The 16,882-nt window shown below is 45.1% G+C and overlaps 1 protein-coding gene across 1 annotated transcript in view; it reads right to left on the bottom strand.

The window, feature by feature from the left end:
• Positions 1–3,824: 3,824 nt before the first annotated feature.
• The window catches only part of stag2b (STAG2 cohesin complex component b), a 34,394-nt gene continuing 21,336 nt past the window's right edge, over positions 3,825–16,882 (bottom strand). Inside the window, exons 24-32 of the mRNA XM_029647377.2 lie at positions 16,644–16,745; positions 15,945–16,093; positions 15,555–15,683; positions 14,445–14,671; positions 14,098–14,350; positions 13,887–13,994; positions 13,555–13,681; positions 8,482–8,559; positions 3,825–6,574 (exon numbers count right to left, since the gene is read on the bottom strand). Of these exons, the coding sequence (XP_029503237.1) occupies positions 6,551–6,574; positions 8,482–8,559; positions 13,555–13,681; positions 13,887–13,994; positions 14,098–14,350; positions 14,445–14,671; positions 15,555–15,683; positions 15,945–16,093; positions 16,644–16,745 (1,197 nt within the window). The 3' untranslated portion in view covers positions 3,825–6,550. The remainder of the gene's footprint in view (positions 6,575–8,481; positions 8,560–13,554; positions 13,682–13,886; positions 13,995–14,097; positions 14,351–14,444; positions 14,672–15,554; positions 15,684–15,944; positions 16,094–16,643; positions 16,746–16,882) is intronic.

Below are 16,882 nucleotides of genomic sequence, written 5' to 3'. Positions count from 1 at the left end.
TTGGGGTATCAGTTTTGAAATAAATGCCCTTTTTTTGGCCTGCAAATTGATTTGATCAAACAAATTGTAAAACAAACAAATATAGTTAGAACAGACCTCTTCCTGCTTGTCGTCATACTTCGCAAAACCACCTCTCTCTATAATGAACAGAAATGCATTGATTCTTAGATTTAACATCCACGTCTGCTCTGATCCACAAAGTTTTTATTTTCTAATCCGATAATGTCATTTTGAAATGGTTATTAAATGACTCTACAGGGTATTTTCCACACCTGTCGGTCTGCCAGGCTGTCTGTGTGAGGCCAGAGGAGACTAGTTAATGAATATTCTCTTATCTCTGCCCTGACATCCCCAGTGAGATTACAACTGATTACTTCATTAATGACTTAACCAGGGAATTAGAATCCTATGGATTTAACACTTTGAGGTGCAGCCTACAGACAAAATGTTAAAGGCTTTGTTTTAACACTATCCGATTCTAATCGATGATATTACAAAACGACACACATTGAACAGTTATTAACAGAATAGAACAGCGATGGGAGTAACTGTTGGGCAGGTCTAACTGACCCCTTACTTAGACCAGTTCTCAGACCTCCTGCTTTAGGTTCAAACATCCGTTAAAGTCCACTGCCCAGCGTGGCTTCAGATTGCTGGTCTGAAGGGTTGCATCCCAAATGGCACCCTAGTCCCTATATATTTTCTATGGGCCTTGGTCAAAAGTACTGCACTAAATAGTTAACAGGGTGCCATTTGGTATGGAGAGGGCACCCTTAGGTTATCAGGGGTAATTATAAGCCATATCTCTGGCCTCTGCAGCTGGAGGAACTGTCAGGCTGAGATTTGACCTCTCAGCCCTGACCCTGTCAACACCTACCAGAGCAGGGCAGTGAGAGATTCTAGACGTACACACACCAGAGCAGGGCAGTGAGAGAGATTATAGACGTACACACACCAGAGCAGGGCAGTGAGAGATTCTAGACGTACACACACCAGAGCAGGGCAGTGAGAGAGATTATAGACGTACACACACCAGAGCAGGGCAGTGAGAGAGATTCTAGACGTACACACACCAGAGCAGGGCAGTGAGAGAGATTCTAGACGTACACACACCAGAGCAGGGCAGTGAGAGAGATTCTAGACGTACACACACCAGAGCAGGGCAGTGAGAGAGATTCTAGACGTACACACACCAGAGCAGGGCAGTGAGAGAGATTCTAGACGTACACACACCAGAGCAGGGCAGTGAGAGAGATTCTACACACACCAGAGCAGGGCAGTGAGAGAGATTCGACGTACACACACCAGAGCAGGGCAGTGAGAGAGATTCTAGACGTACACACACCAGAGCAGGGCAGTGAGAGAGATTCTAGACGTACACACACCAGAGCAGGGCAGTGAGAGAGATTCTAGACGTACACACACCAGAGCAGGGCAGTGAGAGAGATTCTAGACGTACACACACCAGAGCAGGGCAGTGAGAGAGATTCTAGACGTACACACACCAGAGCAGGGCAGTGAGAGAGATTCTAGACGTACACACACCAGAGCAGGGCAGTGAGAGAGATTCTAGACGTACACACACCAGAGCAGGGCAGTGAGAGAGATTCTAGACGTACACACACCAGAGCAGGGCAGTGAGAGAGATTCTAGACAGGGCAGTACACACACCAGAGCAGGGCAGTGAGAGAGATTCTAGACGTACACACACCAGAGCAGGGCAGTGAGAGAGATTCTAGACGTACACACACCCAGAGCAGGGCAGTGAGAGAGATTCTAGACGTACACACACCAGAGCAGGGCAGTGAGAGAGATTCTAGACGTGACACACACCAGAGCAGGGCAGTGAGAGAGATTCTAGACGTACACACACCAGAGCAGGGCAGTGAGAGAGATTCTAGACGTACACACACCAGAGCAGGGCAGTGAGAGAGATTCTAGACGTACACACACCAGAGCAGGGCAGTGAGAGAGATTCTAGACGTACACACACCAGAGCAGGGCAGTGAGAGAGATTCTAGACGTACACACACCAGAGCAGGGCAGTGAGAGAGATTCTAGACGTACACACACCAGAGCAGGGCAGTGAGAGAGATTCTAGACGTACACACACCAGAGCAGGGCAGTGAGAGAGATTATAGACGTACACACACCAGAGCAGGGCAGTGAGAGAGATTATAGACGTACACACACCAGAGCAGGGCAGTGAGAGAGATTCTAGACGTACACACACCAGAGCAGGGCAGTGAGAGAGATTCTAGACGTACACACACCAGAGCAGGGCAGTGAGAGAGATTCTAGACGTACACACACCAGAGCAGGGCAGTGAGAGAGATTCTAGACGTACACACACCAGAGCAGGGCAGTGAGAGAGATTCTAGACGTACACACACCAGAGCAGGGCAGTGAGAGAGATTCTAGACGTACACACACCAGAGCAGGGCAGTGAGAGAGATTCTAGACGTACACACACAGAGCAGGGCAGTGAGAGAGATTCTAGACGTACACACACCAGAGCAGGGCAGTGAGAGAGATTCTAGACGTACACACACCAGAGCAGGGCAGTGAGAGAGATTATAGACGTACACACACCAGAGCAGGGCAGTGAGAGAGATTATAGACGTACACACACCAGAGCAGGGCAGTGAGAGAGATTATAGACGTACACACACCAGAGCAGGGCAGTGAGAGAGATTATAGACGTACACACACCAGAGCAGGGCAGTGAGAGAGATTCTAGACATACACACACCAGACCAGAGCAGGGCAGTGACAGGGATCATGGACACGTGTTTGAGTAAGTTCAGGGCTGAGAAAGGAACCTTTTAAGTTTCCTTACACAGCGGTACTTTGTCATTCTGAAAGGAGGGATGACGAGAGAGAAGTCTGATGAGAGGGGGATAGACCTCTCCAGATCTTTCAGACAAGTAGTGTATTGAATGAAACCCTTCCCTTCACATCCCTCTATTCCGCTCATCTCTTCACCTCTTTCCTTCTCTGCACCATTCACCAGATCACAGGCAGCAGCCGTAGTGAATGTATCCCTTCCCTCGTTCCCTGCACTACTCTAACGAGTAGCCAATGACTGGGGGTTCTTTAGCGCTGTGTTTAACAGAGGTCTCCAGTCTTTCATCTTCTGCCAGAATCTCCTATAACAGCCATGGACTCCATCTCTCCCTCCTCCTCTAGAGACAAACTGATTGCTGCCAGCATGGGGGAGTGGTGCCCTGCATAACTTGTAACAGTAGGTAGAAAATAACCAATGTATAAAGAAGATGGGAGTGATATGGAATGATACACTAGTTAGAATATCAGAAGTGGGATGGAAGTTGGACCTTGATTTTCTATTGTTGAATCGAGTCTTAACAGTGGCTACACACTCAATATATACACCACACACGCTGCTCAACCTATTAACATTAAGACACCAGCTATATACACTGAACACAGGCTGCTCAACCCATTAACAGTAGGTGTATAAAGCTGTTATCTTAAAGACAAAGCAGCTCTGACAAAGTGTCTTAACAGGACCACCCTTCCAAACGTCGTCTTCTTGACTCATGAGAAACAGAACGTGAGAAGCCTGTGCTTCAAAGGCTACTCTGACACTTGATATGCAACAAGAAAACCCAAACATGTTTGTGTCTGGGATTTATGTGCCTATATAGTGCATGGGGCCCTGGCCAGTAGAGTAGGGAATATGGTCTTTCATTTCTGAGAAAACATCACCCCCTTGTGGCAATGAGTAGCTGTGGTAAAATAAACTAAAAATGGTTTCATTTCAAACAATGCGAACTGAGGAAATAAAAATCACAGCACTCATGTCGAGTTGGTTTACTTTTAATCCAAAAGTGACTGTCTCCAGACAAGTAAAAATCTGACTGAGTGACAATAGCATGAGGAACAAACAATACCACGGAAGAGTGTGTGTGTGTGTACGCACGCATGTGAAAAGATTAAAACACACAAATGGCCAAAAAGGAAAAACACAAATGAAAATAAAGCTTGATGTTTGTTTTATATACAGGAAGGTTCAAATAAAGGAATTATACCAATGTAGTGGTAGTAAGTGACAAAACAAAAGCCACAGTCATTTTTACTCCAAAATATTTACTTACATAAAATAATAATTAGGTAAAACACACAGGCTGTTTGTATCTACTTCATCGACATCACATCTGGACCATCTCAAATGTTCTCTGTCGTCATAAACACCAATAATCACCTTTCATGGCTACCTCTGACATGGAAGAAAGTTGTGAGAGAAAACAAATGTAGGCCCTTTCCAGAAACAATCCCAAGCACCCCTAGTGTCACGAGGCACAACCAAGTCTCATCTACATAATCTTTCCGGGGCTACCTCAAGCCTAACCCCTAGGTGCTAGTGTAGATCTATAGTAATTTAATTGGTATAAGCAATACGATAGTAGCTTCACCATTTACCTCTGATAGACTAGTTGGGATGAAGCAAAATTGCTTATACCTTACCCATTCCTATCAGATATACACAAGTGCCTTGGAGAGTCTAGGTATATAGGCATAGAATGAAGAAAACGGGGAAAAGCACCCCTTAGACAATATCAATTTCATTCTAGTAATACTATTTCTATGGGGCTAGGGGCCGTTTCTGGACAGGGCAGTTGATTTCCTTCCACTATAGCATGTTTAAGGCTCAGGCATGGAATGATTACAAAGTAGATAGATTTACCTCAGTAGACAAAACATTTCATTAAAACTTATGGACGACATAATAGTTCATGTCACATTTAAGCTTTGTCTAGCTGCCAGAGTGCTGCTACTGTTGAAAAGTGTCCCAAATGGCAACTTATTCCCTATATAGTGCACTACTTTTGACCAGGGCCCATAGGGAATATAGGGCCTGGTGAGGGCACTAGGGAATAGGGTACCATTTGGGATGAAAACAATCAACTTTTCTATAGGATTATAATGATGACTGGTTTTTAGTTAGTTACACAGTTTTATATTGTGGAGTTTCGCAACAGGACATTATTATTACTCATGGATGTTGAGAATCTTAAAGCTGAAATTTCACAAGCCAGATTTATTTTCTCATAATGAGTCTCATCCAAACTAATTTACACGTAGGAAAAACGGTAGAAACCCCAAGACGTTAAGAAAGAAAAAAAATACAAATTTAAAAATCTTCCGACACCTGACTACCCATGCTTTTAATTTGAAACAGTTTTACTTACACATTTCTGAAACATTAACTGTAGGTTGAACATTTTAATAAAACAAAAAAAAGCACAGTTATAAAATCAGCACCGATTCATATATAACTTTATTTAAAATTTAGAGATAGCTATTTCAACACTAAATATGCTGGATTTTCTGGAGATGGAGAAATGTATTTTGTGTGTATTAGCGTGCTGCTTGCCTGTCTCGGAGTCAGCACAGCGGTGGCACTACCAGAGAGAAAATCACCTCGCTGTCCGTTGAGAGAGAAAACTCCACAGATAGGTAGAAGGGTGCAAATCTTTGGGTAAGCTTCAGGACTTGTGCGACAGCCTAGTTCCTTGTTAAACACTTTTGTCTGCATACCAAATGGCACCCTATTCCCTATATAGTGCACTACTTTTGAGATGCATCCTGGGCCTCTTCACAGCAACTACTGGGATCCTCAGTAAGACAGTATCCAACCACCACAGAATGGAAACAGTCCCCACACATCTGGATGTGACGAACGTTGTGCATACCAAATGGCACCCTATTCCCTATATAGTGCACTACTTTTGAGATGCATCCTGGGCCTCTTCACAGCAACTACTGGTATCCTCAGTAAGACAGTATCCAACCACCACAGAATGGAAACAGTAACCACACATCTGGATGTGACGAACGTTGCAAGAAACTACACTGAAGCGTTTACAACAGCGTGGCGTTATTTCTACGTGTTTCGTATGAAGGAATCTGCTCTTGGAAAACGGCTGTGTCCTTTACTTGGGCCAACGGTTGGATGTGTGTTGCTACATCCATGACTCTTACAGCTGATCTAGTAAACAGGTCACCAACTGAACCACCAGCAGTCATCATCACAACCACAGAACCAACAGATTCTGACAGTCCAACATGGAGGAAAGTAAAACTGAAAATAGCATAAAGACCATGTCCATCCACTACTACTACAGCACAGCTAGCTAGTTACCTTTCCTACTAACAACCAGTTTATAAATTACTAGACCACACCGGGTTACTCACTATACTAGCATTGAGACATGGTTAGAAGACATTTAAAAATCTCATTCCATCTCCATTTGGAAGAAAAATAAAACATTCTAGAATAATGGAACTTTCTTCAGACTAAATGTCGAGGATTCCTTTAGGTTTGAAGCTAACGAAGGGGAAAAGCTTACCCAAGGATTATAAAAGTATTTTATTTTCATTCAGTTCCCTCTGAGCAAGCAACACTGTGTGTGTGTGTGTGTGTGTGTTAGACCATGGAGGATAAATCAGAGAAGACTTCAGATCCACATCTTAACTTCTCCATAAATACAAAATGCCTCTCTCCTCTTCGTCTACAAATACCAGTTTAAAACATGGACACTCCAAGGACCTGCGGAGACAAAAGTGATCATTACACATGTGTAAAAGCACTTAGCAACAACATGTCGGTCTTACGTATTACTATAGTGAGGCTAAACCAACCGCCCAGATCTCATCTCCACTATTGGAAGTCTGGAGAACTTCAGAAATTAATGGTGTTTTAACGAAGTGGCAGTCAAAGCTACTCGGAGTAGAAATGAAGCATTCAACGTTTCCCCTAAAGAGAGGCCTTGATGTAGCTTTTTGTTTTCCTCCTGTGTTAGACAAAGGTTCAGTAGGCTATGAGGAGTTAGTTTGTATGTTATGCATGCTAGCTTGTTGCATCACTAGACCGCTGTGCTCCACCCCTTTGCACCCCTTCTTCCTGGAGGAGAACGTCCCCAGGCTTTCCAACAGAAAAAGATCAAAAGGAATGTATTCAACCAAATGATCTTCCACATTTAACCCAACACCTCTGAATGAGAGAGGTGTGGGGTTGTCTTAATCAACGTCCACATCATCAGCGCCTGGCTCGTATTTTTCGAAGCAGCAATCATTTGGTTACCGGCCCAAAAGTTCTTAACCGCTCAGCTACCTGCTGCCTCAGAATGTGTAAAGCCTGGGCTTCCGAGGCTAATATTACAATAAAAATCAGAGGTTGGAACCTAAATTATTTTCCAATCATTCAGTTCTGAACAGAACCATAATTATTTTCGTTCCATTCCACTGTTCTGACCAGCAAAACCAAGTTTTGAACCGGTTCAAAACCAAAAATAAGTAACGGTTTATATCGATCCTTTCTGAAATACATTTATTTATTTTTACATTTAGTGAGACATTAAATGACTTCACCAATCACGCAGTGCGGACAGAGCAGTTTGCTATGGAGAAATGAACACTTATCTGAAATGGGTCTTCCGCATTTAAACCAACCCTGAATGAGAGAGGTGTGTAAGGCTGCTTTTAAATCGACATCCACGTCTTCGGCGCCCGGAGAACAATGGGTTAACTGCCTTGCTCAAGGGTAGAACAACACATTTTTACATTGTCAGCTTGGAGATTCGATCGCGTAACCTTTCGGCTACTGGACCAACACTCCTACCCGCCAGCCTACACACGCAATGATTTACAGCTGGCAGACACTGGGTGCCAGCTAGAATTGTCAATGTGATGCATCTCAATAGGAAAATGATGATTTTACACAATATAGAAACCTAATAATCTACTAAATGACTTTGTAATTTCAATGACGTGTATTCATAACATCTTAGCTTTTATAATAAACTAACTGTCATTACAATGTTACATATTAGTTTATTTTAGTTGATTGGTTTAAAAGTAAGCTTTTCACATTAAGGTCAACACCTGTTGTTTTCGGTGCATGTGACGAATACAATTTGATGTGGTATTTCCTGGCGGTCTCCCGTCTCAGTATTAACCAGGCCGACCCTGAACAGGCGTGTTTAGGGTGGTATGGCCACAAGCGTAGTGGTGACTCAGCACAGAGGTGCAGTGCTCGTTACTTATTAGTTTCTAGGGAACAATAAGTGCATTATAACATAGCTAGAACTCTTTTTTTACATTTGTAAACCTTTATTTAACTAGGCAAGTCAGTTAAGAACAAATTCTTATTTTCAATGATGGCCTAGGAACAGTGGGTTAACTGCCTTGTTCAGGGGCAGAACGACAGATTTTTACCTTGCAAGATCGAATCCCTGAGCTGACAACCTTTTGGTTACTAGTCCAACGCTCTAACCACCAGGCTACCTGCCTCCCCAATAAAATAATAAAACCTCTTATTTTCCGGTTCTTCTTAATTTAAGTTGAGAGCACCAGTACAACCAATGAAAATGTTTAATTTAGAACGCTGTGCAAGTATAAGGAAGAGTATTACTATAGAGTAATAATGGTTGGGTATAAGAGAAGAGAGTTACTTACAGACTCGTCCATGATAGAACCAGGGTCAAAGTAGTCTGGTTTCAGCTCTGATCTCTCTCTCCTGTTCTTAGAGGGGGGCTGGAGAAAGGAGAGAGAAACAAATATGAAATTATTTAAATTCTGCTTATATGGGCCGATTGTGATAATTACACACTGAATAAAAAAAATAAAACGCAACATGCAACAATTTAAAAGATTTTACTGAGTAACAGTTTATATAAGGAACTCTGTCAATTGAAATACATTAATTAGGCCCTAATCTATGGATTTCACATGACTGGGAAAACATGTGAATTTGTTGGTCACAGACCTTAAAAAAAGGGGGGAGAGACATGGATCAGAAAACCAGTCAGTATCTGGTGTGACCACCATTTGCCTCATGCAGTGTGACATCTTCACATAGAGTTCAACAGGCGGTTTGTGAGCTTTGGAATATGGTTCCACTCTACCGGCTGTGTTAAGTTGCTGAATATTGGCGGGAACTGGAACACACTGTCGTACACGTCGATCCAGAGCATCCCAAATATGCTCAATTGATGTCATGTCTGGTGAGTACGCAGGCCATGGAAGAACTGGGCCATTTCTAGCTTCAAGGAATTGTGTACAGATCCTTGCAAAACATGAGGTGATGGATGAATGGCAATGACAATTGTCCTCAGGATCTAGTCACGGTACAGTGCATTCGGAAAGTACTCAGACTTCACTTTTTCAACATTTGGTTACATCATGCTTTATTCTAAAACGGATTTTTAAAAATGTCTCAATCTACCCCATGATGATAAAGCAGAAACTGTTTCAATGTTTCCATTGATCATCCTTGAGATGTTTCTACAACTTGATTGGAGTCCATCTGTGGTAAATCCAATTGATTGGACATGATTTGGAAAGACACACATGTCTATATAAAAAGGTCCCACAGTTTTTTTTAATAGTTTTTTTGATGTTGGTAATTTTACCCCCTTTTTCGTGATATCCAATTGCGATCGTGTCATCGCTGCAACTCCCCAATGGGCTTGGGAGAGGCGTCCTCCGAAACATGACCTGCCAAGCCGCGCCACTTCTTAACACCTGCTCAGAAGCCAGCTGCACCAACTTGTCGGAGGAAACACCGTTCAACTGACGATCCAAGTCAGCTTACAGGCGCCTGGCCCGCCACAAGGAGCTGCTAGAGCTCGATGAACCAAGGAAAGCCACCCGGCCAAACCCTCCCATATCCCGGACGACGCTGGGCCAATTGTAAGCCCTATGGGACTCCCGGTCACGGGATTGAAACCCAGGCTGTAGTGATGCAGTGCCTTAGACCAATAAGGTTCCACAGTTGACCGTGAATATCAGTGCAAAAAAAAAAAAAAGAAACCAATGGTCACGGACAGAGCTCCAGAGTTTCTCTGCGGAGATGGGAGAACCTTCCAGAAGGACAACCATCTCTGCAGGACTACAACAATCAGGCCTGTATGGTAGAGTGGCCAGACGGAAACCACTCCTCAGTAAAGGGTACATGTAAAGGGTACATGTAAAGGGTACACTCCCCAGTAAAGGGTACATGACTGCCCGCTTGGAGTTTGCCAAAAGACACAAAGACTCTGACCATGAGAAACAAGATTCTCTGGTCTGATGAAACCAAAATTCAACTATTTGACCTGAATGCCAAGCACCACGTCTGGAGGAAACCTGGCACCATCCCTACGGTGAAGGATGGTGGTTGCAGCATCATGCTGTGGGGATGGTTTTCAGCGGCAGGGACTGGGAGACTAGTCAGGATCGAGGGAAAGATGAATGGAGCAAAGTACAGAGAGATCCTTGATGATAACCTGCTCCAGAGCGACCTTAGAATGTGGGGAAGGTTCACCTTCCAACAGGACAATGACCCTAAGCACACAGCCAAGACAATACGAGTGGCTTCAGGACAAGTCTCCAAATGTCCTTGAGTTGCCCGCCAAAGCCCGGACTTGACCCGACATCTCGAGAGACCTGAAAATAGCTGTGCAGCAACACTACCCATCCGATCTGCAGAGAATGGGAGAAACTACCCAAATACAGGTGTGCCAAGCTTGTAGTCATACCCAAGACGACTCGAGGCTGTAATCCCTGCCAAAGGTGCTTCAACAAAGTACTGAGTGAAGGGTCTCAATACTTCCGTTAAATACAATATCAAAAAAAAGAAAGAAAGTGTATTAATATATTTGCCAACATTCCTAAAAACTTGTTTTTTTGTTGTCATTATGGGGATTGATGAGGGAAATGTTTTTTCTCTCTTCTGAATGCACTGCATCTCTGTACATTCAAATTGCCATCGATAAATTGCAATTGTGTTTGTTTGTCCGTAGCTTATGCCTGCCCATACGATAACCTCACCGCCACCACGGGGCACTCTGTTCACAACGTAGACATCAGTAAACTGTTCGCCCACACGACGCCATACACGCTGTCTGCCACCTGCCCGGTACATTTGAAACCGGGATTCATCTGTGAAGAGCACACTTCTCCAGAGTGCCAGTGGACATCGAAGGTGAGCATTTGTCCACTGAAGTTGGTTATGACTCCCAAATTCTCTAAAGCTGGGTGCACACACTACACAATTTCATCCCCGATTTAGCTGGTCCAGACACATTTTTGAGATCAGAGACAAAGTTGATGCCTACTCAGGGGGGGGTGGCACACAGACGCTCGTTTAGTGTGAGCAGGTTAGAGACGCAATCCGAGGTCTATCAATCTCGACTTTGAGCAGTGCCCCAACGTCAATATTTTGAAACGTTTTGATTTTATCGGCACAAAATCTTCAACGCTTTTGTAGTGAGATGTGCAACGACAATGAGCAATAGCCAATGAGAGCTCGCCAGAGAAGAACCCAGTGAGATGCGCATGCTTCACATCACCCAGAATGTGTAGACTCTCAAAGGAGCCATGACTACGACTAAACTCAGCAAAAAAAGTAACATCCGTTTTTCAGGACCCTGTCTGTCAAAGATCATTTGTAAAAATCAAAATAACTTCACAGATCTTCATTGTAAAGGGTTTAAACACTGTTTCCCATGCTTCTTCAATGAACCATAAACAATTAGTGAACATGCACCGGTGGAATGATCGTAAAGACTAACAGCTTACGTAGGCAATTAGGTCACAGTTATGAAAACTAAGGACACTAAAGAGGCCTTTCTACTGACTCTGAAAAACATCAAAAGAAAGATGCCCAGGGTCCCTGCTCATACGCGTGAACGTGCCTTAGGCATGCTGCGAGGAGGCATGAGGACTGCAGATGTGGCCAGGGCAATAAATTGCAATGTCCGTACTGTGAGACTCCTAAGACAGCGCTACAGGGAGACAGGACGGACAGCTGATCGTCCTCACAGTGGCAGACCACGTGTAACAACACCTGCACAGGGTCGGTACATCCAAACATCACACCTGTGGGACAGGTACAGGATGGCAACAACAACTGCCCGAGTTACACCAGGAACACACAATCCCTCCATCAGTGCTCAGACTGTCTGCAATAGGCTGAGAGAGACTGGACTGAGGGCTTGTAGGCCTGTTGTAAGGCAGATCCTCACCAGACGTCACTGGCAACAATGTCACCTATGGTCACCGTCGCTGGACCAAACAGGACTGGCAAAAAGTGCTCTTCACTGAGGAGTCGCGGTTTTGTCTCACCAGGGGTGATGGTCGTATTCGCGTTTATTGTCAAAGGATTGAGCGTTACACCGAGGCCTGTACTCTGGAGCCAAATCGATTTGGAGGCGGAGGGTCCGTCATGGTCTTGGGCGGTGTCACAGCATCATCGGACTGAGCTTGTTCTCATTGCAGGCAATCTCAACGCTGTGTGTTACAGGGAAGACATCCTCCTCCCTCATGTGGTACCATTCCTGCAGGCTCATCCTGCAGCATGACAATGCCACCAGCCATACTGCTCGTTCTGTCAGTGTTCTGCCTTGGCCAGCGAAGAGTCTGGATCTCAATCCCATTGAGCACGTCTGGGACCTGTTGGATCGGAGGGTGAGGACTAGGGCCATTCCCCCCCAGAAATGTCCAGGAACTTGCAGGTACCTTGGTGGAAGAGTGGGATAACATCTCACAGCAAGACCTGGCAAATCTGGTGCAGTCCAAGAGGAGGAGATGCACAGCATTACTTAATGCAGCTGGTGGCCACACCAGATACAGACTGTTACTTTTGATTTTGACCTCCCTTTGTTCAGGGACACATTATTCCATTTCTGTTAGTCACATGTCTGTGGAACTTGTTCAGTTTATTTCTCAGTTGTTGAATCTTGTTATGTTCATACAAATATTTAAACATGTTAAGTTTACTGAAAATAAACGCAGTTGACAGTGAGAGGATGTTTCTTTTTTTGCTGAGTTTAGCATGCGTTTGAACTTTAACCAGAGCCAAAGTGTCAAACCGTTACAGCTCTGAAGGTCACAAGTAATGTTATTCAATTCATAATATTGTTATGAATATATTTCAACTCTGTATGGCAAGCGTGAATGTCTGACTGATGAGGTTGCTTTGAGCCACAGATCGTTGTAACTACTTTAAATCTACATCACATCATTGTTTTGGCGAGACAGCGTGCTATGGAGAATCCTCACGACCAAGTGAAGAATCTTGTAGTGTGTGACCTACCGTCCGTGCTACATGGTTCAGTGTGCGCACCACTACGTCGGGAAAACCAAAAACTACAGTAGAGTTAATGTGAGAAGTTTAGCAATGTTAGGATTTTTAAAGTCATGTAGTGTACACCCGGGTTAAAATGATGTTTGAGGTAGCTTATTGTAGAGAAATTGACATTAGATTCTCTGGCAACAGCTCTGATGGACATTCCTGCAGTCAACATGCCAATTGCACACTCCCTCAACTTGAGACAGCTGAGGCATTGTAGAAAATTACAGAACATGATCTTTTATTTTAGCTCATGAAACCAACATTCTACATGTTGCGTTTATATTTTTTAAATATTTTTTTCCCAGGATATTTAGTGTTTCTTGACAGAAATCTTTGTGGTTCACCACATAATTAGCTTGTAAAGGTTTTATAAACAAAATGCAATTTTTGTAGTAAAAGGTTAAAGGTCTCACCAGGTCGATGTCCATGGTGTCAAAGTCCATGCCCTCGTTGAGGTCTTCCATACGACCCTCTGACGACATCATCACGTCCTCTACGATAGGCTCCTCATCCTCCTCCATCAGCCCTGTACCACGCCGACTACACACACACACACACACACACACACACACACCATAATTAGTACAAACTACCATCAATATAGAGTAGCTGTACATAAACAAATGGTTAGTCCACAAAGAGATATGTTAAGGAAGTAGCTCTTACATGGCCTGTTGCAGGTTGGTCCTGAGCTCAGGGTTAGGGAGGGATGGGTATGTGTGTGTGTGTGTGTGTGTATTCTTACATGGCCTGTTGCAGGTTGGTTCTGAGCTTGGCGTAGTTCATGGCTCTCTCCTGCTGCTGACGAACCTCCTCCTGCTGCCTCTGAGCCAGCATCCACGTCACCTGGGTACTACAAACACAGACATCAATAAGTTAAATAACCACACTGGTGGTTCAGGTAGGTATACGTTGAGAGAGCGAGAGAGAGAGAGAGAGAGGAGAAAGAATCTTACTTGTAGTCGATGGGTGTCTGGTGGAGTTGAGGGGTTTGGGGGAGTGTGTGAGGGTGAGGATGCTGCTGGGAGTCTGAAGGGAGGGCGTACACTCCCATGTAGCTGTCGTCTCTCCCCCGTTTGGCCTCCTCCCTCATGTCCCCTGGTCCTCTCATCATGGTAGAGGTGAGGTGGGGGGAGGGCATCATCACGGGCGTCTGCATGCTCTGGTGCTGCCACGACATATCTGCACTGCTGCTACTGCTCTCCTCAGCTATAGAGAACACACACTGTTAAACACACACACCACTCTAACATGGCCATGTAGTGACTACAGTCTGACTTCCAGACCCTGGTTCTGTAGCTACCTTCAGGGAGTTTCCTCTTAGCTGCAGCGACGGTAGCAGTGGGAGTAGCAGCCTTGGTCTTCTTGGATCTGACCGACGACCCTCTGGAGGAGTAGCCGGAGACAACAGACATGGTGTCATCGTCCCCGCCGGCCTGCAGGGAGTTCCTGTAGGAGATGAGCGGTAGCCAGCAGTCGTCTCTCTGGAGGGCCATCTGGAAGGTCATGAACCTCTCCAGATACATGTGACTACAGGGAAGAAAGGAGAGATGTTACACACACACACTGAACAAAAACATAAAACGCAACAAAGTGTTCGTCCCAGGTTTCATGAGCTGAAATAAAAGATCCCAGAACAAAAAGCTTATTTCTCTCAAATTGGTTTACATTCTTGTTATTGAGCATTTCTCTTTTTCCAAGATAATCCATCCACCCGACAGGTGTGGCATGTCAAGAAGCTGATTAAACAGCATGATCATTACACAGGTGCACCTTGTGCTGGGGACAGACTACTAAAATGTGCAGTTTTGTCACAACACAATGCCACAGATGTCTCATGTTGAGGGAGCGTGTAATTGGCATGCTGACTGCAGGAATGTCAACCAGAGCTGTTGCCCACTCCAATGTTATTTTCAAGAATTTGGCAGTATATCCAACTGGCCTCACAACAGCAGACACGTGTAACCACACCAGCCCAGGACCTCCACATCTGGCTCCTTCAGCTGTGGGATCATCTGAGAACAGCCACCTGGACAGCTGATGGAACTGAGGAGTATTTCTGTCTGTAATAAAGCCCTTTTGATGGGAAAAACTCATTCTGACTAGCTGGGCCTGACTCCCAAGTGGCCTCCCAGTCATGTGAAATCCATAGATTAGGGCCTCATTTATTTATTTAAAATTGACTGATTTCCTTATATGAACTGTAACTTTGAAATGGTTGTGTTTATATTTTTGTTCAGTATACATACACACAACTAAACAAAGTAATTTGGAAGGTCTTTATGGTCATGTGTCTGGGAGGGGACACAGTCCTCTTATCCTGCTTCATGACATTTCATACGAGTCATCACTTACAGACATAGTTACCACACACACACACACGTCTGATTAGGAGGCAGAGGTGTGTACTCACACAGTCCTCTTGTCCTGCCTCATTAGTTTGGAGGAAAACTCAGAGAGGATGTCTAGGAAGGCCAGGTGAAGAGGAGGGTTGCCCTCTCCCTGTGGACTGGGCTCCTTAAACGCAAACTCTATACCATCCCTGGGGGGGAAGAGAGCGAGAGAGAAGAGGTAGGGAGAGGGGAGTGAGGGTAGAGGGAGACAATTTTAGATCAGAAAAATGGGAGGAATCTAACAGGATATGTAGATAGATACATTAACTAGTCCTATACATAGCTCACATTCATCACATATGTTAATCATGTTCTGTAATGCTAATCATATTAAAAAGCTGTCTTATCTGCTGGTTATGTCAGTCTTGTGTACAATAAAGCTACGGAGAAAGAGATCAGAAGAGACTGACTTGTGCAGCATGGCGATAGCGTCTCGTGTTTTGACCTGGTCCAGACCGAAGGTGAGAGAGAAACGTCTGGCCAGCTCCTTGATCCCACAGAACGCCGAGGACGAGCGGTCAAATCCTGTCCCCAACTCTGACAACATCTCATGGAACAACTGGAGGAGACGGGGCAGAGGGGGCAAGACGGGGCAGAGGGGGCAAGACGGGGCAGAGGGGGCAAGACGGGGCAGAGAGGGCAAGACGGGGCAGAGAGGGCAAGACGGGGCAGAGAGGGCAAGACGGGGCAGAGAGGGCAAGACGGGGCAGAGAGGGCAAGACGGGGCAGAGAGGGCAAGACGGGGCAGAGAGGGCACGACGGGGCAGAGAGGGCACGACGGGGAAGAGAGGGCAAGACGGGGAAGAGAGGGCACGACGGGGAAGAGAGGGCAAGAGAGGGCAAGACGGGGAAGAGAGGGCAAGACGAGGAAGAGAGGGCAAGACGGGGCAAGAGAGGGCAAGACGGGGCAGAGAGGGCAAGACGAGGAAGAGAGGGCAAGACGGGGCAGAGAGGGCAAGACGGGGCAGAGAGGGCACGACGGGGAAGGGTGAATAAATGTGTGGAATAAAGACATGGTTCTTTCAGTCCGATTGGTTCCACAAAGGCCTGCAGTCTGGAGATCTAGCTTGACTAAAACAACAGTGTGTGTGTGTGTGTGTGTAACCCACCTGCTGTAGACTGAGGATGAGTGTCTTGGCACATTGGATCTTGTCTATCTGTCTGGTCTTTGACATGGTCTCCTTGATGATGTCACCATAGTCATTATAATACTAGAGAGAGGAAGACAGTTCAACCACAAGTCAGTCTCTCTCACAGGGGAAAAAAACAGGACTTGTGATCATTTGCAACCAAGCTGTACATGGGATGACTCCGGTATTGATCTGGTGTTTAACGAGTGTCGTAGGCA

The sequence above is a fragment of the Oncorhynchus nerka genome, linkage group LG6, assembly GCF_034236695.1.
Source record: "Oncorhynchus nerka isolate Pitt River linkage group LG6, Oner_Uvic_2.0, whole genome shotgun sequence".
Classification (NCBI taxonomy): domain Eukaryota; kingdom Metazoa; phylum Chordata; class Actinopteri; order Salmoniformes; family Salmonidae; genus Oncorhynchus; species Oncorhynchus nerka.
This window is presented reverse-complemented; position numbering and strand designations above follow the sequence as displayed.